This window comes from Seriola aureovittata, chromosome 1, assembly GCF_021018895.1.
Source record: "Seriola aureovittata isolate HTS-2021-v1 ecotype China chromosome 1, ASM2101889v1, whole genome shotgun sequence".
NCBI classification, from domain to species: Eukaryota; Metazoa; Chordata; class Actinopteri; order Carangiformes; family Carangidae; genus Seriola; species Seriola aureovittata.
Genome location: NC_079364.1, coordinates 18466655 through 18488127, shown reverse-complemented (window position 1 = coordinate 18488127; position 21473 = coordinate 18466655). Strand labels below are relative to the sequence as shown.

Here is a 21473-nt window from a genome sequence, read left to right as displayed (position 1 = left end):
CATTATTGCTGGTAAGAGTTTCTGTTTCATTATCAAAATTTGAAGAGACTGCCCAGTTTGTAATTGCAGGCCCAATTTGTAATTGGAGGCCTTCATAAAACCGGCATTACGCACATGACCTCCCTTTGGGACATTCTTTTATGTATGTATATATATATATATATATATAATATATATATATATATATACATACAGTATATATATATAAGATATAGAAGGAAAATTGTTGTGAGGGTGAGACACCACTTCGTTACAGTTGGAGAGGTTTTATTGAAATATAAGTAAGTAAGTTTTTGATTAGATGAGAACTTTGAACTCAGGCACTCACTCAATTGTGCATTTTGTACTTTATTGCTTCTCATTAAGCTTACATCTCCCATGGCACACCGATTACATAAACTAAAGTTACCTTCCAGTATCTTCCCTCCTGTATTTTTCTAGCAGAGGTGATACATTTTAGTCAGTGCTATTTGTCACAACCACAGCAGTGTTTTTGCACGAGGTCAGAAGGGAAAGTTCTATTAATAGAGGTGAAAGTCCAACCATTAGCACACATTACGGAGAAACTACCTCACAGACAACAGCAAATAATCACACACTGTTCATGAAAATACATATGATTTACATTACATCATACACATCTGTCCACATGTGCACTTTGTGTCCTGACTGAATTACTGTTCCTTTGATTTAACTTAGGATAGCATATAAGAAAAGAACTTTCTTCTGATTACAGTAACCTACAAGCTGACCCTCTAATTTGTGGATTTCAGAAGCCACAATGTACAGCACTGGGCCATTTGATGCTATTTACATCCAGTAAGCCACACTGGAGCACAATATTGCCCTCAAGAGGTCATTTCAGGAACTATTCTTATTATACTGCTGCCTGCGGGTCACCTCTTTATCAGTTGTATTCTCAGTACTGATGCCCAAGAAGTAATGATGCGAATAATCACAATAAATGATTTCCCATTGTTCTTTCTCTAGGCAAAATTGGTGAAGGACTATTCAGTGCTGTTATGCAATTAGATGGCCAGGATTTAAAGTCTTCACAATGTACCCAACAGCAGACCCTTCCCCCACCGGTGGACCCTGCCCTCAAGACTCTCCAGCTGACTGAGGCCCTCAGGGCAGCACTGGAGGGCAAGGGGAGTGAGGAAGAACAGGACTCTCTCAGGAGACAAGTCTCCACTGAAACGGCAAATGTTATATTAAAATGGCTGGAGAAAGACAAGGTGAATACTGCCTCACTCACTCCTGAAGGCCTTCAAAACTCAGGAATAGATAATAGACCATAACAGCATTATATAATGCTGGAAATATCCAAAATCCAACACATGAGAAAGGATTCTGTTAGTTACCACTAAAGTCTACAACTCCAGAGTCCATGGGTTTTATTACTTGCGTGATATGGTGTTCTTTGATCCTGGTCATCAACATCTGGAGGGCTTTTTCCTGTGTGCTAAGAAGTAGAGAGCTGGAAGCTGGATCTATGCACCGGTAATGAGATCCAGAGCTCCTGTTTTAAGTACAAGCAGTTGCAAGTTGCTTTTTACTGTCCTGCTCTCCCTGATTTCCTTCAGTCTTATACCCTTGCATTACTCCTGCCCTCCGTTTTCTGCAACAGTTGCTTGTTTGTTTCGTCCAGGTTACCCACCAGCAGCATTTAGTTTCTTCTACTCTACTTCTACATTAGTTTGATATTGTCAACTTTACACTCACGTTCCCCCTCAACCTCCTCCACTGCCTCCTCCTCCCATTCTGCGTCGTCTTTAATGACTTCTTGCTCGGCACCACATCTGACAAGCATGTGCTGCAGAAAGTTTCCTCTCCTCTGTGCCCCTTTAGGAAGCCCCGCAAAATCAGCTTGACTGAGAGGTACTTCAGACAGTGCAAGAGAACGGGCTAGAGACCGAGAGAGAAAGGTACAGGAGAAAGAAAGGGAGGACAGAAAAAGACGAATGATCATGAGGTGCAGCAAAAATGCAGAGATGTAGTAAATGCTGAAGCATTTTGAGCATGCTTTAGAGAGGAAGCGGGGAAAAAAAAGAAAAAAGAAAAAGGGGAGTTAGAAAGAGGTAGAAAAAAAGTGAAGAGAAGAAAGAAAGGGAGTACAGCCAACTGGCATAGTTTGAGTTATTCGGCTCAGCTCTAAAAGTCTCAGGCGGCCCAGACTCCAAACCACACGGACTAAGTCTTCTCTGTAGACTCTACAACTGCAATATGGTGGGTCTGTAAAAGGAAGAGAGTTGGATTCAGGGAGATAGAGAGTGCAGCACAGTTAAGAGCCACTGTTTTGTCTTGTTGTGGATTCTGGTCTCTGTTCATCCTCCTTGGTGCTTTATTGCACGGGCTAAATTTTATTAGTGTTATTGTTAAGAGTCAGACCTACAGCACAATGGGCCTGCAAAATGGAGTATGATATTGATTTCTACAAACATTTTGCCTGGCTCAGAAAGGTAAGACACTCTCCACTTGCATGTTTGCTTTTCATACTTTCATACTGCGCCATAATTGCACAAAAAAGATCTTGTTTGTTTATTTTGCTCCTGCGGTGTTGTTGCTTTTACAGCGTAATTACAGCTGCCATGCACATAATTTGGGAGGAAGACGTGTTTTGTTTGTGAGTTGAGGAGTTTGCTGTAGAATATGCAACAGATGCACTCTGATATACAAGCCCGTGTGGACTGTTAGAAGTTTATGTAAGAAAATAAGCAGCTAATTAACATGTGTATCTGAGCTATTACAGACATGCCTTTCTTGTTTTAGGATAAATGTCAAGAATTATTCTATCAAAGTCTTAAAGGCAACATTTTTGACTGAACAGAGCAACAAGTTAGTGAACCTCTCTGTATTGAAGCTAAAATAATATATTTTAACATAATAGCTAATATAGTTTTCATCAATATGGGAAGCAGATTTAATCATTTCTAGTCTGACCAGAGCATCAGGTTACATGGTTGACTGGTGGTGACACATGGGTGAGTTGTTGAATGCACAACAAGTCTGCCAAACTGGTCATAAGGTTAAAGTGTTAAAGGAGAATGATAAATGGATACACATGTCAGCTGAGATCATTTCCTGCCACTTGAACCTATAGGGACAGCACATACCATCTTGCTGCCATTAAGAAGTCATTAGGCCTGACTGCCTCCATTAGGTTTTCATTCTTACTGACTCAGATCTACAGAGGAAGCCTTTTCATGTACATACTTGTCAACCATTGTTATAACAATAACCATTGTTATAACAATGGTTAAAATGTGTATACATGACATGTTAGCAATCAACTGATAATGTGGAAAAATGCAGATTTAGAAATTTCCTCTATACCAGACATAACAAATCCTCATGATATCGTTTGACAAGTACCTTTGTACGAGTACCTTTGTCTAAATCTTAAAATAGTAAGAAAGTACAGTAATATAGTATCTTTTTATGTATAAAACCCTTTTAAACACATATTGTCAAGAATCCCATATAAAATTATAAAAACACATTAAGAAAAGTAGAAACAATATACTGTACTGTTACACAGTGCAACACAAAAGCTCTACAGTTTCTTCTTCACCATCATCTCGGATTAACAACACTACAAACTACAGCTTCAAAAGGTTTGTTAAATTAAATCAACACCTCTCTGAAAGGGTTTCACAAATGAATATTTCGTCCATGAATCTTATCGTCAATTGCATTACAGTATACGGAGTCTATTTTAAATTTTTTGTTATTTAGTGTAATCAATTTCAGTGCTGCTCATCAGACCATAACCTCACAGGAGATGAGTCACATTATTATAGTAGAGGTCATGAAGCAAATTCGTTCCCCAAAATTTTGTAAATAAAAGAATTTGGAGATACATCTGTAATAATGTGAGGTTAATGGTTCTAGGTTTGGGCTTGCTAAAAAAAACTGCTTTCTTGAAATAATTAAGCACACAGCAAGAACTAAGTGAATAGCTCAACTAAGCCAAGACCAAAACTAAGAAAAATATCAAGTGGATTGGAGGACTGACTTGTGTAGGAACCAAATTCTTCTCATCACTAAAATTTAAAAGAAATATCTGTAAAAACACATAAATTATGCAATCAAATATTTTAATGTTAAAACACGTGGCTTATCTATTTTTAAAGTCTGATGCAAAGTGGCTTAATAAGGCACATTTTAAAATTATTGCTAACCACATGAGCTGGCTGGCGCAGAATGACGGACGCAGGGCTACATAATGTTTCCATGATTGTGGTTGAAAGCCTGGATTTCTACGAAATTTGAGCTCATTTGGTTGCACTTTACTTCCCTTGCACACTGATGGCTCTGAAATATCCCTGACTGCACAGGCAGCCCCGAGTTCAGACTTCATTTTTTTTTTCCACTAATCAGTCGGTACAAAATGTTGTACACAACTTTTAATACTGGATTAGGACCTGTAAACCGCTTATAGACTAACAGAAAATGACGTTTGAGCCTGAAAGGTAAGTTGTGTGTGTGTGTGTGTGTGTGCGTGTGCGCGCACATGCGTGTACTGTCTGAGTCAGAGGCTGCAATCACACTGAAGGAAACCAAATTCGACCCACTGGGCAACTGTTTTGCATTAACAGTGTACTTACTGAACTTAATGGGTGACCTTTATTCTGAAGGTAAACCTCCATTCAAACGGCAACAGTGAGTCCTACCAGGAGCGGTTATCACGTCTGGAGGGAGACAAAGAGTCACTAATTCTGCAGGTGAGATTAGTCACTCCCCTGGACATGCTTTTCTTTTGTTAGGGTGCATCAATAGTATTTCTGTCTGTTGTATAAGATTTATATGACCTTTAAAAAGGTTATTGTAGTATTAAAACATTTAGCCCAGAGCATGCCTGGACATCCATTTATAAAGGTGAATCAGTTCTATTGGTTATGAGTCTACTCAAATAAAAGAGGACATTTGACACCATGCTGCTAGTGGGAACCGATTCCAAACAGTGCCCATATCACATTACAGTGTTAGAGGAAAGAGACAAGGAAAGGAAGGTGAAAGGGCAAAGGTAGACTACAGTATTTTGTTATAAATGTTGCGTAATTGCATTTTTCCACTGCATGGGTGAAGCAACACTTATCAAGTGGGTTTGGTGCTGTTACAACAATAGACTGTCTTGTTTTGTCTGATGTGTTTGTGCACTTATATACGTGTGTAGGTGTGTGCAGCTCTCAGGACTGCTGAACAAGTGCTAATCTCAGACAGGTTGAGGCTAGCACCACCATGCTCTGTAGCATGTAGGTGTGGGTGAGAGCAGGTGTCCTGCTTGTTTCTTCTGGCCTCAGATAAAACATTCCTTAAAAAAATCCACTCCAGTTGGCTGGTTGGACCTGCTGTTTTAGCATGTGATTAGCCTCAATAGTTTTTCTACAGATTTACATTTAACCAGCATTCTGCTGATATTGCTGGAGCCACTGAAGTGTTGCAAGCACCTAACGAAGCACAAAGGAGCATTCATTTTTTCTCAAAGGAAATGTTTGCACTGTTTGACCTGGCACAGACACAGAAATTTCAACACAAATGAGTAGCAGCGATTAAATGAAAATAGCTAATATTAACGAATGGGCGCTGTGAGAAACTCTGACCTAGGCTGTATTTCTGTGATGAAATGTGGAAGTAAATGATGGTTTAACAGTTTAATTGTCCATTTATCTTTATATATATTATCTCTACTATCATTCTGTTTCCACACACAAATACACACACAGGTGAGTGTACTGACAGACCAGGTGGAAGCTCAGGGCGTGAAGATCAGCGATCTAGAGACTTCTCTGGTGGACCATCAGCACAAACTCAACTCCACGGAGGAGATGCTACAGCAGGTACACAGCTTTACTGACCTCGCTGACTTCAGTCTTACATTGGAGTTCCTCAATTGCTACCAAATGCTTGACGTATTACTGGACCAAAGTCAGGAAACTCTGACTTTCACCAGGCTTTTATATCAATATTTTTCTTCCAGTTAATGAGATGTGACAGGGCCCCAGACTGTCCATTTATCTTTTAAATGTGATTCTTATGCAGATCCAATCATTTCTCATAAGCTGTAATATGTAACTCGGGATGAGTTCTGCTTCCTGGGAAGAAATTCCATGCTAAGATTCCAGTGAATCTGGCTGCACATAACCTTGACAACCAAAATATTTAGGATGCTCAGACTCATTCCAGGACAGTGTGAGTATACGCCTGGTTTAAGCAGGGTAAGACTGGTCTGTCTGGGCAGGTGATTACAGCACGATTAGCCACACCCCCAACCTGTAACCACCCGGACTTACTCCCTGCATGCTCATACACAGACACAGGAAGAGAAAGAGAGAGAGAGAGAGAGAGAGAGAGAGAGAGAGAGAGAGAGAGAGAGAGAGAGAGAGAGAGAGAGAGTGAGAGAGGACAACAGAGCGAAGGAGAGAGGGACAAACAAGGAAGGGAGGAACAACTGAAAAAGGTGGAGAGATGGGAGGGAGAAAGAATAGGGGTGGTGCTCCTTTAAGAGAAGTTAGACGTGTATGTCTACAACTTTCAGTTGTTTGCTTTTGACTTCAAATCTACAACGGAGACTTTGCTGAACTGTACGAAGGACAAAGAATGGAATGGATGTATGAAACTTTCATCTACTGAAACTACAAGACACTTGAAACCATTGCATCCATGAGGGAAATACACTTATCGTTCCTATACTACAGGCAGACACTGGAGTAAGATGAACCAGGTATTACACAAATTAAATGTATCTCATTCTTATAATGCTGCTCCTGTGAAATTTCCCTTCAGAGTAGACTGTTCCAGCCTTTTCTGACAAAGTACATAAGAGTCAGGAATATGTCTTTTAGCTATCTGATGAGTTGTGAACTTAATGCTCAGTGTCTACTTCTTTGTGCAATGCTGGACGTGTGCAGTGTATCAAAGGGCAGGCAGGGCTGGTTTCTTGGAGACATGGTCATTATGAGGCTTTGGACCTGAGCCGTAAATCTCTTCCTGGTGACAAAGCTCTAATATTTTCCAGTGTGCACACTAGAAGAAGCCCAGATATTTTCCAAAGCCAGAGTTTTAAATGGATATATCCATATGTAATGTTTGCCTGCCTCAGACGCTCATTTGTGGACTTTAAGTGATTTAGCACCTGCTTGACATCAACCAAATTAGTAATACATCTGCCTGCATAGCCTGGCATAACTCTCAAGGCTGACAACCAAAGAAGAGAGATAGTCACAGAAGTGTATAGCAGACCAATAGTCTCCCTCAGCACAGGTTTAATTGGCAAAGGTTCACACACTGAAAGGAAAATGCACCTGTCACAGTTATTTAAATGTTCTTTCTATGAATGTTTTGCATGGTTTTGGTACCCCTCTCTCTCTCACACACTCTCTCTCCTCCCCTCTGCTGTGTGCTTTGAGTGAGCTGTGAAATAGGCATTATAAATAGTGGTCATGGGTTGTGTATATTTAGCCACTCAAACAGCGTTTTAAACCAGTGGGTTTGTCTGAGGGGACTGTCATTACAGAACTGGTGGCTTGCTGTACCTCACACTTAATGTTGCCTTTGTTCAGTAAGTGCTGAGTGCTGTCACTGAAGGGGTAATGTACTTACGTGTATTTGTGATTACCTTTATGTCCGTTTGTGTTGATTCATGCTGTTGCTGTATGTTGTTGATGATAGGAGCTCCTGCATAGGACGTCACTGGAGAACCAGAAGCTGAGTCTTATGGGGGAGGTGTCCTACCTGAAACTAAAGCTGGCAGACATGGAGGGAAAACAGGGCCATGGAGCTGAAAGGCAACACAAAGCAGAGGTAGGGCTTTTTACAGAGCTGAATGAGGCAAGTTCTTGTACTCATTAAGTTTTTATTTACAGTATATAGTAGGGTTGTTTGGTTTGTCAGAACTTATTTGAATATGTATCAGTCGGACTTGATTTACTTGTGTGAGCTGTCACTGATATCACCCTTAGTATAATTTTCCAATTAAACTTCATATTCTTTTTTAGCGGATTTATTTATATGAACGTGGCAGGCTCATAGCCAAATTACCATATAGGTTGTTTCATTGAGGACTGCCTGCAAGGAGGAATTAGTTTGACTAAAATCCTCAGGAACACTTCTGTTTTGCTTCAGTCCTTGGAAATTTGAACCTTACTCTGCCAGGAATGACGAGGGTACACACAAAAATCTGTCTTGTGTTCTGATGGCTCTAACCTTGAAGTCAGCTGCTGATTTTATGGAAGACCATAAACACTTTCTGGATGGATGTAGGGGAACATTCACCAAAATCCTGGCTCTGTTGTTCCTGGCCAAACTCTACAGGAAAAAAAAAAAGTCTCCAAGGGGTTTCATTTTTTTTGTCAGTTTAAACTGAATCATGTATTTGCTTAAGACCAATGTGTTGGGTTACCAGCAGACATCCTGGGCATTTAGTGACCATATGAATTGGAGAAAGGGAAAGCAAGGAAAGCTGCACTCTTACTAGACAGGATACTGTAATGTATGTAGTTACTGTCAAAACACTGCTGGTCAAAGAGCCTTTGTGTTCACAGGTTAAGAGAGTTCAGGCATAGCGGAGCTGGCATGATGGATGGTGGGCCAAATATGAGTGTGTGTAGGCTTCAGCCCAGAGAATTTTGTTCTTGGTGGTGGGTAAAGGTTGAGTACGCCATTCTTAAAAAAATGATCCCCTTCCTAACGGAAGTCATATTTCTGAAAGCATTTGACAGCAAAAGAAAAAAAGGACATTTAATTGAATATGTTGATTTCTACATCTTAGCAAGGACAAATGGCTATATGTTTCAGCATTTCTCAATGCTACTTTCATTATGTAAACAAAATCTACTTTCCCTACAAAAGCTGCTTGGACTTAAGGAGAATAGGAAAAATCTGCTTTCAACACTTTACTGGCCTCCCACGTGCTTCCTTTACTACACAAACATGTCCACACATATGCATGTTTGCACACACACACACACAACATGTGCAAGCCTCCTTGCTGTGGAGCCAGTAAGCTCATAGTTAAATTTAGCCATGGAGGCACTTCATATCATCTGTCATATCCGCTGTACCAGACCCCAAGTGAGACTTCCTCTGTCCACAGTCCGAGCATAACTTGGCTGCTGTTTACACTTTTTCTGAAGGAACATGATCACCTCTAAAAGATGGCAAACTTATTCACCTCTCTTGCAGTTTCTCAATTCAAACCACCCATTCAATAAACTGGATATGCATGTTATGGAAGTTCAGGTTCATGAATAAAAACAAAACAGACTGTGTTTCTGGAATAGGCAAGGGACAAAATAAGAACTTAATGTCACTATTCTCCTGGCCAAAATAATTGCAGTTCATTTTCATTTTCATTATTATCAAGATAATATATCTTGATAATGATGAAAATTACATCAACACATTTTCTTTTTTTCTATGAGAGCAATAGAGAGGACTTGAAGTGGAAATGCTGTAATGGTCATTTCTACATGCATACAGCCTATTAAATGATAAACTTACATATTCTGCTGTTGCGATTGATAAATACTTGCACAGCAGTGTTACATGTAGGCTACATGCAACGAGATTTTCTGTCAAATAAAATAAATTGTAATTCTTATTTCTTATGGACTGCTGCCAAATTAATGTTATGATAAAAATCGAATTAGAGGTAAAAAAAAAAATGACACAAATGAGCTATTTAGCTAACATAGCTAACATTACTTAGACAACATTAGCTTAATTCAATGGTGACCAAAACGTTATATAACGTTCACAACACACAGCATCATAACGTAACGAAACGTCAACGTTAGTATGACATAACCAACACTTAAGTACGTCACGTTACGTAAGTGTAATTTACAGTAACGCTAAGTTAATTGTACCTGGAGTTCGGCGAACAGAGCTAAATGGTTATCACGGACATGGGAGTTTAAATTGGAGGTGTTGAACCGATGGGCAGACAGACACTTTCCTCCGACAGGTTCTGCAGGTGGGCCTCTCATTTTCCTGTCGTTCATGGTTTTGGAATCCAGAATATTTCAAGCACATCCGATTTAACTTTCTGTCGTGGGGGATACGGGAAGCCGTGTCTTTAGCCATGGTCGCTGGCTTAGCATTTTGGATTTGACTGGAAATATGGAGGCGCCCCCTTGTGGCAATTCGAAATAAATCAATATAGGACTGCATGTTGGCCAGCTAGATTATCACCCTTCACAATTTTTCCGATGATAAATTCACCACGATCAATTTATTGTGAGTGCTTTGCATCACCACGAGTGATAAAATCGTATATTGTCCCATACCTATAAACTAGGTAAGAACTGGCCCTGTGTGTCTGTATGTGGGACCGGCCAAGGATCTGTATTTCTAACACAGGCTAACTATCATATTAAATATTCAGGCTCAAGGTCTTATCTACACTTTCTCTGAATGTAGAATATCAGATTACCTAGAAATAATGTAGAGGGAAAACTGGATTGAAAGATAATTTCTGCAATGATGCATTCACTCACAAATACAGACGTATACACCTTCTCTACAGTGTTTCCTCTTCTCTTTCTAAACATTTCTCTCAATTCTCTCTCCCCCACTGCATCTGTCAGACTGTAGTGAATTTCATTAGTGAGCTGCAAGAGCAGATGTGTAGGTTTCAGAAGGAGATCAATAGCAAGATCCAGGAGAAAAAGGCCATGGAGATCCCGGCTGACAGCAGCTTTTTCGCGGAGTGCTGCAACGACCCCACAGAGGACAAGGGCTCAAACCCCGGGCCGTCCTGTGACAGAACCTCCGGGGTGATACAAATACTAGAAGAGGCTCCAGACGCGTCTGATGGCAACACACAAAGCCTGGAAGAGGGTAGCTCAGATGCAGAGCAGCAGTACCACTGTAGAGGAGAAAGTGTAGGCACAGCTTGCCTGAGTGACTTCTAATGTTGTGTACAGCATGGGTTGTCTTAAATTGGTGTGTGCAATCCTTCGGTTCAGATGCAAATGAAACATGGATTCACCAAGTATCCTCAGCAGTGCTCCATGTCACTATGCAACTTGGTCAATCTGTTATGCATCAGTGTGTGACATAGCTAATACCTCTAGGTGCATTTCATGTAATTTGATATTGTGTGCTACAATATGCAGGCTTACTAACATCACCTGATTATTTATTCCTGCTATTGGAGTGACAAAGTTTCTTTAAGGCTTGCAGCTGAAATTAAGAGGCATATCTTCCTCACATGTTCTGTTTCAGGGCTTAATTAAGGAGCTCAGGATTCTTAAGGACAAAGTGGAGCACCTGGAGGATGAGAAGTTACAGTATGAGAAGAAACTCAAAGCAACAAAGGTAAAAGAAAGTTTGGATTTTCATGGTGTCTAGACTTTGAAATATACCACCAGTGCCCAAATTCCACTGCTAACTGTCCACTCAACTTTCCTAAATGCTGTCCAATGCGATGTTCCAGCCAGCTAAGTGAGTCATTTTCTTTTGCACACTCTCATTCATGGACACCTATGTTTTCTTAAGAAGTCTGAGAGCTATTTACCTTCTATTTTAAAGGACTGTAGAAATAAAGTTAATAATGGCTTAGTCCTTTTTTAATGTCATTCTTGTATACTTTGGCATGATCCCATGGCATTAACTTCTCAAACTTTCTTGAGTATCTCGTCATCTTTTACAATATTATTATTTATTTTTAAGATATTATTATTTCATCATTTCTCTCTCAGTCTTCCTTCCTCTTTCCCTTCCACTACAATAGTTGTCTGTGTATTAGATTATATGCGATAATATAATATTATACCATATTTCCTTGTTCTGTTATACTTCTACCATTTCAAAAGATACATCTGCTGATTCACTTTTAACAAACTAACCCCTGTAGGTGTCGCCTGGTCAGGCACAACCTCGACCATTTTGGTAGTTCTCAAAGGAGGTCGACCTGATTTGTTGTGCAGTGTATGTGAATACTGTACAATTCAAAGTCATATTACCATCTGAAATTCTTTATTTTTAGTTTTTAGCAGTTCATAAAATACCCTTTTGGCATTGTTCTATCTAATGGATGTTTACCCCAAATTTTAAAATGAACAAATGGTACATCTCACAGAAATATCTTACTTGTTATTTTCAGTTTCATAGAAGGTGGTTAGACAGATATTCTTTATATCAAGCTAGGAAAAGCTTAATAGAAGAAAATTAGAAATATAAAAAAGCTTTTATGTGTGAGTTTATGTATCCTATTATACCTTTTTAAACAAATCAGTGGGGAGTAATGCTTTGATAAAGTAAAAATAGGGGTATGATGTGGTGCATAAAGCAAGAAGTGTATTTTTCTTACACTTTCTTCTTCACAGACAGAACACTGGCAAATAGATCAGCATGAACCTAACTTTATTACCATCTGTTTTTTCCTTATACTCTGTAACTTACATCCAAACAAACTATAAAGTCTATAAAGTGGCCTAATATTTTGGTTCTCTAAAATTCAGAGTAACATTAGCGTGCTTTGTTGTGGGTGTTTTACATGTAGGTATTATGTGGGGGATCTTACCCAGTTTGGGTGTCAAATGAGGACATGTGCTGACACTTTAAATTAAGATGCCTTTACTTGTCCTGTTTTTTGTGAATGTGAAAGTGCCTCTAGCTGTGCATGTGTTTAAATAGAGTTGGCATATACAGTACCTTTGCGTAGAACTGCATGTCCTGTCTGCTAAGATTCCTCATGTGTGGCACCCACAGGCAGAGATCAGCAGCCTTCAGCAGCTTTTGCTCAGTAAGAACGCTGAGATCGAGAGCTTGCACACTCAGCTGCTGGCCAGACCCTCTCTATCCACCGAGAGCTCAGAGAGAGGTAAGCACAGCACCCAGCTTCAAGGCCTCGACCCACCTGCCAACAACAGCCTCTCACTGTCTGAGCTACCCAGCCTCATAGGTGACACAGTTAATGACTCCTATTTGCATTCATTAACTTGTAGTAACAGCTGTGGGAAAACTCTGTCTTGGCCCTTAATAAACTGTCTCAACATGGGTCTCTGTCTCTCTCTCTCAGAGTAGATGTACAGGAAGAGGCTAAATGCCAAATGTAAGCCCAAACAGTATTTCATGAAAATGATTTTGAACCCATGGGCCATGTCTACATGTGATTTTTCATTTATATCCTTTCTCCACACATCTCTTTATTCTATTATTTTTTCTCTTAGGGGCAGATTTGTCAAACACCACCTGGTTTACTTACTTGATGCACTATCTCTCTTCCCTTTGGCTTCTTGGTTGTCTTTATGGATTCCTGAAAGCATAATCTCTTGTTTGTTCTTAATTTTGTCTGTCACAGAAAAACACTTCTCTGGGGTATTTGCTTAGTATAATCACTTTCACTCACTGGCAATCCTGCCTGTATGCCTGCACTTGTTACAAAGGAAGTGTCTATGGACTGTTGGCCCAAATATGTAAAAGCTGACATGGCTAAAGCTATGATTGGTGGATAAAAAAGGCTTTCATGAATCTAAAAATATATGGTTTGGATGTCACTCTAGTAAGGAATAAATATTACAACTTGTTAGAATGTATTTTTGCCTTTCCTTTCTTTCTAAATAACCATATGCAGTTAAATGTGTCTATACAGAATAATAATTTATATAACACAAGTAGCTGCCTATTAATAATCAGTATGGGGTTTCTCTTTATAGATCAGGAACTGCAGAGGCTTAAGAGTGGAATGAAATCACTGGTTGCTGCCAACGATGAAAAGGTAAGTTACCAGGAATCTGAAAACCGATTCTTTCTGTTTCTGGGGAGCACAGCTGTATGTGATTAAACAGTATAGAACAGCATGTGTGTTGTTTACTACAAGGTAAAGTGTCTTACTGGCATGTATATACAAGTGCCATCATCACTGCTGTTTGCAAGGTCAGAAGGTAACTGTTTTTAGATGTTGTCATTTCTTAGAGGCGCCACCCTCCAACCATTTATAGTACAGAAGGACTTTTGTATTCTCCCTCCCAGAGAATCTTGGACTTTAAAGACTTACAGACACAGCCCTACATGTGGCACACTAGTGAAGACACACACGTACACACACCCCAAGGCGAGCCATTTCAGGCAAAGCCACACTTAAGTAGGCCTCGATCTGCCAAGCCTAATTTTGGAGTGAGCTGTATTAAGAGAACCATGGCGAAACCAGGCATGGGCACCACTTCAAAAAACACACACTCCGCGCAGCTGGTTACCACAACACAAAGATTTCCATCCAGGCCCGTGTCAATCCCCACCCTATCCACTACATTGATGTAAAGGCCATATGGTGAAAGAGGGATGCTTGTGTGGCATATTGGCCAGTAACAGGGCGAAGCAGATAGTCTATATGTGTTTCTTAACCTTAGATAAACATCTTAATTGGGTTTTGTGGACCTTGAACCTCCCTTACTCTGTTTTCTGTAGGACCGGCGTATTGAAGAGCTCACTCTACTCCTGAATCAGTGCAGGCAATTCAGAGAGGTCACCAGCACCACAAGGCAAGGTAATCAGCCTTTTCACTCCTTGTGCTTCCTTTGAAATATTTGTATTATCTTAGCAACAACATTTGAGCTTAATGAAAGCCACCACACTTCCTTCCTTGACAGAAGTATGTGCCACTGCTTGAGTTGAGGGAAAAAAAAAATCTTTCTTTGTTACTGTAGCACCACCTGCTGTTCATTCATTGCCAAATGGAAGGACTCCTTCAAGCAGCAGTGAGGAAGAAGAGCAGGGGCAAATGAAGAATACTGACTCTGCCAGTGCAAAATCTGAGGATGTAAAGTCTGAAGTGGGTCGAAAAACTTTTAACTGGTGTCATACAAGTTGAAGTTTGTTTGTTTGTCATTTTAGCTCTTCTAACTTTAATTTTTACCCATCGCAGGTTTCCACAAACAGCTCTTCCTCCCAACAAACATCACTTATATCAGTCCAGAAGGACAGTGATTCCAGGTAGCGAAGCAGCTATTCATCAATGACTCATGCCAATGTCTATCAGTTGGATTTGACTGAGATGTTCGCGCTTTTATCTTCTCAGAACAGAACCACAGATTCTATCAAGTAGCATGAATGACCTAACAAATGGACCTTCACAAAAGGTACTTTCAAATCTAATATGCCAAGACTTTACTTTTTTTTTTTTTTTTTTACAGTACATGCAAGTGACTGTATGGTGTCTTACATGATTGATGTGTGACAGAATTCACAATTTGTATGACTGCTATACAATTACAATTAATTTTCTGATTTTCCTTGCCTTTTGTATTCATATCTGTGTGGTTTATCCAGAGTGCTCTGGGTGACACCAGAAGTCAGACGCTGCCTGTGAATTCCTCTCTGTCAGAGCAAAACGGGATTGGAGGCAGCAGCAGTGAAATCCAGAGCCAAAGGTCTCCAGATGGGAGCGAAGATGGAGACTCCAGCCAAAGTAAATCCAGACATATTAACTCAGGCTGTAATTTATGACATGATTGATAGTGTACAGTAATAATCCTCGATATAGGATCAGACTTCCTTTTTCTGTGGGGTAGTCGTGAGGGCAGTAATTCCAATGAGCAAAGGCAGGATTCATATTTGAAGCAAACCACTCTCCTTTGACCAGACGACCATTACACCTTTGATCACAACTAATTGCAGAGTCTCCTGACAGAGCTGATGGATCATGGGTTAGACTTTCTCACCAAACACACCCTCCCGCTTGCTGATTGACCACATTCATCCCAGCTCCACCCTTCCTCAGCTTCACTGACCGGTTTTAACTTGAGCCCCACCCTGATTTCTCTCTGCCAAGTTCTGCTGCAGAGTAGAGACTGACTGCAGCCTATATCATAAAGATCACACCTTGTAAATTTTAGCTTAAACCCAGTCTTTTTCATGGGACATTAACTGATGACTTATTTGCTGAGCTCAATGGTCTGTAACCTGTGCTCCCTCTCCTGAATAGAGCATTGTGAAAATCCAGACCACCACACATGCACCACTTAGCTCCTAATGTGCTGTTTAGTTTTTGGCTGCTTTTTACTCAGTCATCAAGATTGTGTCTCCAACAATTCACAACTACAGAAAAATACAAATTTAAACAGACCAGATCTTTTCAAAGGCATCATTACTGAAATGCTTTTTTGGCAACATTATTGTGGGGCTTTTGACTACTCAAATTATTATGGGTAAACTGCGATTTTTAACTAATCAAATGCATCTATAAAATGTTGCAATATCTAAGTAGCCCTTCACAGTACACTCAAATGATTTGAATCAAATTTGTACTCAGTAGTATTACACTGACTATGTTTTTTGTAACTCTTAAAGGAAAGTTGGAGAAAATTGATGACAGCACTTCAAGTGATAATTCCCCTGTTCATTCTGGGGCAAATACACAGCCTGGCCAACGAGCTGTGGGCTCACCAGAATACATGAAGAATAACAGGAGCTTCAAGAGACTCTGGGGAAAGTGAGTGTTGTAAAATAGATTAATACCTCAACAGTATGTCAGCACAGATTATCAGTACCAAGCCAAGAAGAAAACACCAGCCAGTAGACAAACTTTGACTGGCAGTTTTTAATAACATAGATAAGTTTCATATCTTGTATACATTTTAACATATGTTAGATTGTGTATAGATAATATATATTGTATGGGTTTGTGTGGCGTATTAGTTGGTGGTTTATGTGTATGTATTGGGTGTATGTGAATAATATTATACTGTACTGTAATAAACTATTCCTCTGGTAATACAATATTGCCACTACATTTGACAAGTGGAAAAACACACTTTAAAATGTGTGTATTAAAACAGAATTATTGAGTTGAGTAATGAATTACTATTTGGGTTCCAGTGATAAAGAATATTTTCCATCTTGATTTTCTTTATCCTATTATTTATTTTCATCAAGAAAAAATAGATGATAAGTAATGCGTTCACTGAATGTGTCAGATCTGTCTTTTGTACTCTGAGAGTGAAAGTAACGCCAGGAGTTTATCCTTGTCCATACAGACTTCGAAGAACCCAGTCTGGGGGGCTTATAGCAGCAGATCCAGATGGCGGTCAGTTTAGAAGAGGGGGACTGCGGGCTACAGCAGGACCCAGACTAACCAGGACCCCTGAATCGTATGACCCTGCACGGTAAAGCTCTGTGTGCCTCTACCTGACCTCGCCTACAGTACTCTCAGTACTCTATTTTAAGGGTTTTTTATCAGCGAGGTCACTCTTATACTCCGCTGCCTTAAAATAATCTGGTTAAGTTCTCTCACCTCATTCTCACCTCCACCATTTCCTAAAGGGCTAAAATGAGAAGACACTTCTCTTAGGATATCAAATTGTGTTTTGAATGTATGGTATGCTTTATGTATTTTACTGTGAATATTATATTACCAATTAAAATAAATGAACTAGTCCCGTGTCTAATTTCTCTCTTTTTTTTCTGTCAGTGATATGAATATTCCATTCAGCCAGTGGACCAAGGAGCAGGTGTGTGGCTGGCTAGAGGACTATGGACTGGGCCAGTACGTCAGTCTCTCTAGACAGTGGGTTGAAAATGGACAGACACTGCTGTCTGCTACACCTCAGGACTTTGAGAAGGTCAGAATAAAACAGGACGGTTGATGTCACTTCAAACTAAACAACTAAATATCTTAAATTTAGGGCTCAGTAATAATACATAGTATAAATCAAAATTATTGATATATATTTACATCCTAATGTTCAGATAAACTTAAAAGAGTTTATCAGGGTGAATTAAATTGCGTGGTGTGTGGGTAAACCACCAAAGATTTACCTCAATGTTTAGTTCTATCATGACAAACAGTCCTTTCTGACCTCAGGAGATGGGTATGAAGAATCCACTGCACAGGAAGAAGCTGCAGCTTGCTCTGAGGGCATTCACCACTAAAGTTGTAGAGAAATCGTCAGAGCTGGACCACATTTGGGTCACCCGTAAGACTCTTTCTCGTTCTCATTTGAATCAGATGTCCAAATAGAAAGTCTGACTTCTCATGCCACAAACCAAACAAAGAAATGTAATGTGTAAGATCAAAATGTAAATATATTAAAAAAATGCAAATATATACAGCATTCAAAACCAGCAACTGTATCTCAACTGAGCCGTTACAGGGATTGTGTTTTGACAGCTGACTGCTCGTGGAGCTTATCTTAGAATTAAAATGTTTAGTGAGTGAAGTGAATTAATGATTGATTGATTTTCACCCTTATAGGCTGGTTGGATGATATTGGTTTGCCTCAGTATAAAGACCAGTTCCATGAGGCCCGAGTAGATGGTCGAATGATACAATACCTCACAGTGGTAAGACTTAATCTTTCACGTACTGCTACATTTTCTAGAAAGATGCCTGCAAATACATTTATTTAAATTTCAAACATAAAACACTGTTAGGAATTTGTAAGTTCACTTATGTTCTTCTGCTGTTCACCCAGAATGACCTCTTGACTCTAAAGGTCACCAGCCAGCTTCATCATCTCAGTATTAAATGTGCCATTCATGTTCTTCATGTCAACAAGTTCAACCCCCACTGTCTTCGACGTAGGCCAGGGGAGGAGGTAAGCCAAGGTGGAAAGGAGTGGGTGGAAGATGAAATTGTGGTTTGTGTTTTACTGAGCTACTGCTCTTAGATGATGAACAGGTGTAATCACATCAGTTGTCCACAAGATGGTGATAGACAGACGTTGAATGCTCCCAGTAACAGAACATTTTTCCTTTCATACAATTGTGTCTAAAGTACTAGTGCTGTTTAAGAAGTGTGTTTAGGAGGAGGGTCAGTCGGTTATGAGTGAGATAGAAATGGGTATAATGCCAAATAATATTATTTTCAACTTTCTGCAGAAACAACCCTCTCCCTCAGAGGTGGTGCAGTGGTCTAACCATCGTGTGATGGAGTGGCTAAGAGCAGTCGATCTAGCTGAGTATGCGCCTAATCTACGGGGCAGCGGTGTTCATGGTGGGCTGATTGTAAGTACTGTAAATTTTGAGCTTTGGTGCAAATTTAACAGGGCACAGTGGCATCACATACTTACGTTATGTGCCTGGAGACCTAAATTTGTTGCTGTCAACTTCCATAGATCCTGGAGCCACGGTTCAGCTCAGAGACTTTGGCCCTGCTGTTAAATATTCCTCCCCAGAAGACTTTGCTCCGGCGCCACCTCGCCACGGCCTTCTCTGCCCTGGTGGGGCCTCAGGCCACACAGGAGAAGCGCGAGTATGGCAATGCCACAGGTCACGTTCCCCTCACTACCACTGCTAAAGTCAAGGTAAGAACACATTGTAACAATCAAAATGTTCTGTGGTTTTTACAGCACAAAATTAAAATGATTTATTAATGGGTTGGACTTTTGTGTGTTTTCAGCCAAAGAAGTTGGGCTTCACCCAATTCAGTCACCTGAGAAAGAGAAAACCTGATGACTCTGCGGACTATATCTGCCCAATAGACAGTGGAGCACTGACAGTGAATGGGGTTTCCCGGTTGCCCTCTGCAGCACTCAGGGGCCTCAGCCCCAGCTTGGTCAGACAGGCGGAGAGGCCGGAGCAGCTTGGGATGAAACCTGAGACTAATGGCCCTAAACAATAATTTAAAAAGTACCACAGACACACCACTCACTCTCACTCCCCAAGTGACTTTTGTGAATCAGTGGAAATTCTAATGCAGAAATGCAACCAAGATGCATCGATGTGGTGATTTGCTGGATGGGCTGCAAAGATGCTGTGTTTAGCAGGTGATGTTATTGTTGTTAATGTATTTTTCACCAGATGTCGCTTACAACAATGTTCACCTAAAATGGTGATGAATGATGGCATTGTGTGGAATGTTTTATGAAAGCTGCTCCCTGCATTCCTTATACAGTCGGATTCCAAAGCTTATACTTTTGCTAATTTTACTGACCATTTTGTATTTAAACTTCTATCGATTTAGTTTAGGATATTGGTGCCATTTTCTTGTTATATATGAGGATTCGCTCAACATCATAATAATTGACACCACTTACTGTAAGCAATGATGTTTCTCATTCATTTTCTTTATGAGTGACAAAAAATTTGAAAATTAAATCATTTCGATTCTTGATGGTACAGTAATGATACTTTCCTGCACCTTCAAAAAAGAATTTTGGTACACCTTAGGATTCTTCTGCCAAAAAGCTGCCTTAAACAGTTAGCCTTGTTGGATTTATTTTAGAAGAAGAAATGGAAAAATCAAAAGCAGTTTGATATATTTAAATACATATTTAAATTTTATCTACATTTTATCATACTATGGAGTAAGTATGTAAGTATACTTGAAATAAAGTGTATGAGATTAACAGATGTTTTTAAGTTTATGACTTTAGGAGTTTCGTATTAATGCAGTATATCACTATAGAGAGGGGGACAATTTTGTGTGGTCCAAGGACTTAAAACATTTTAGAATTTCATCACTTCCTGAGGATGGATATCAGGGTCTTGAATGGGTAGTTGATTCAAGACTGCCCACTACTGGTCAAAAATGAAAAATGCGAGAACACTTTGCACCCAATTATTGTACCAGTGGCTGATAATGCTCCAGCCCAGGCTTTTTCAAGTAGGATAGCCTGAATATCTGGTTCAGTGTTGCTGACAAGACTGGTACAGAGTCTGTTTTAAGTTGGTTGGTAAGTTAATCAAAGTGAATGCATCAAAAATCAACTTTGTTTTGAGCACAGTTTGTGTATAGTAACAAAAAGAAAAAAATGTGATACATTGCCAACTTATCTTAACATAATTTAGCTTTAGCAGCTTTGTCTGCTTATATAGAGTTAGTCAGTTATAGAAGTCATGATCCCGCGAGTGTTGCTGACCCCAGAAAAATGTCTTGTGATTTGATGATATTGTACAAACAAAAGGATGTTAAACAATTTCTGACGGTATCAGAAAAACAAATCTCCATACACCATAATACAAAGCAATTACTATGTCTTACATGCAAGTAAAATACCAAGCAAAAGACAAGAAGTAGTTTCAAAAAAATAATGAAGGGCAATGACATGCTATATTGCATTCTCGGTCATCTTCATCAGTACGTCTAACCAAATAAAGGATCTCTGGATTGCATTGCACTCTTTGACCTGTCGCAAACTTGTCTGACTGGAGCGAAGGGGGGAGTCCTGAAACTTTTAGCAGGATAAAGTGGTGGTGATATGGCATTTCTTAAAATACTATAGCTCAAAGGCTAAACAAGACATATGATTTCCTTGGATAGGGTTAGACTTGCCCATAGCTTGCTGTTTGCATGCTTTTAACTAATGTCCACTTCATCAATACTACTGTATTGTAATTGTTATGCATTTGCTGTATTTACTAAATGAGACAGAACTGCTAATGGTAGGAATATTCCATTTTACACAGACTGAATACTGTAATGAAACAAAGTCTCAATAAATGACACTGTGTCGGGGTGTTTTCCATCAGTTGCAGTCCTAGTGAATCTACTAAGATTCTGCTGGCGTGCCCGGGAGTGTGGC

The 21473-nt window shown here is 39.8% G+C and overlaps 1 protein-coding gene across 7 annotated transcripts; it reads left to right on the top strand.

Annotated features, from left to right (window-relative positions):
- Positions 1 to 1878: 1878 nt before the first annotated feature.
- ppfibp2a (PPFIA binding protein 2a) lies at positions 1879 to 20060 on the top strand. Of its 7 annotated transcripts, none has more exons than XM_056374656.1 (22): positions 1879 to 2462; positions 4641 to 4727; positions 5730 to 5843; positions 7675 to 7806; positions 10593 to 10889; positions 11233 to 11325; positions 12721 to 12832; positions 13668 to 13729; positions 14419 to 14497; positions 14658 to 14782; positions 14876 to 14943; positions 15029 to 15089; positions 15280 to 15418; positions 16300 to 16441; positions 16986 to 17114; positions 17420 to 17570; positions 17813 to 17924; positions 18203 to 18291; positions 18423 to 18545; positions 18829 to 18954; positions 19065 to 19253; positions 19349 to 20060. In XM_056374656.1, the coding sequence occupies exons 1-22, from the start codon at positions 2415 to 2417 to the stop codon at positions 19568 to 19570; spliced, it is 2700 nt and encodes an 899-aa protein (XP_056230631.1). In that variant the 5' UTR covers positions 1879 to 2414; the 3' UTR covers positions 19571 to 20060. The 7 variants fall into 7 exon arrangements, with proteins under 7 accessions (XP_056230631.1, XP_056230623.1, XP_056230661.1 ...); XM_056374648.1 differs by having other exon boundaries at positions 12721 to 12913; XM_056374686.1 differs by lacking the exon at positions 10593 to 10889 and having other exon boundaries at positions 1880 to 2462.
- Positions 20061 to 21473: the final 1413 nt, after the last annotated feature.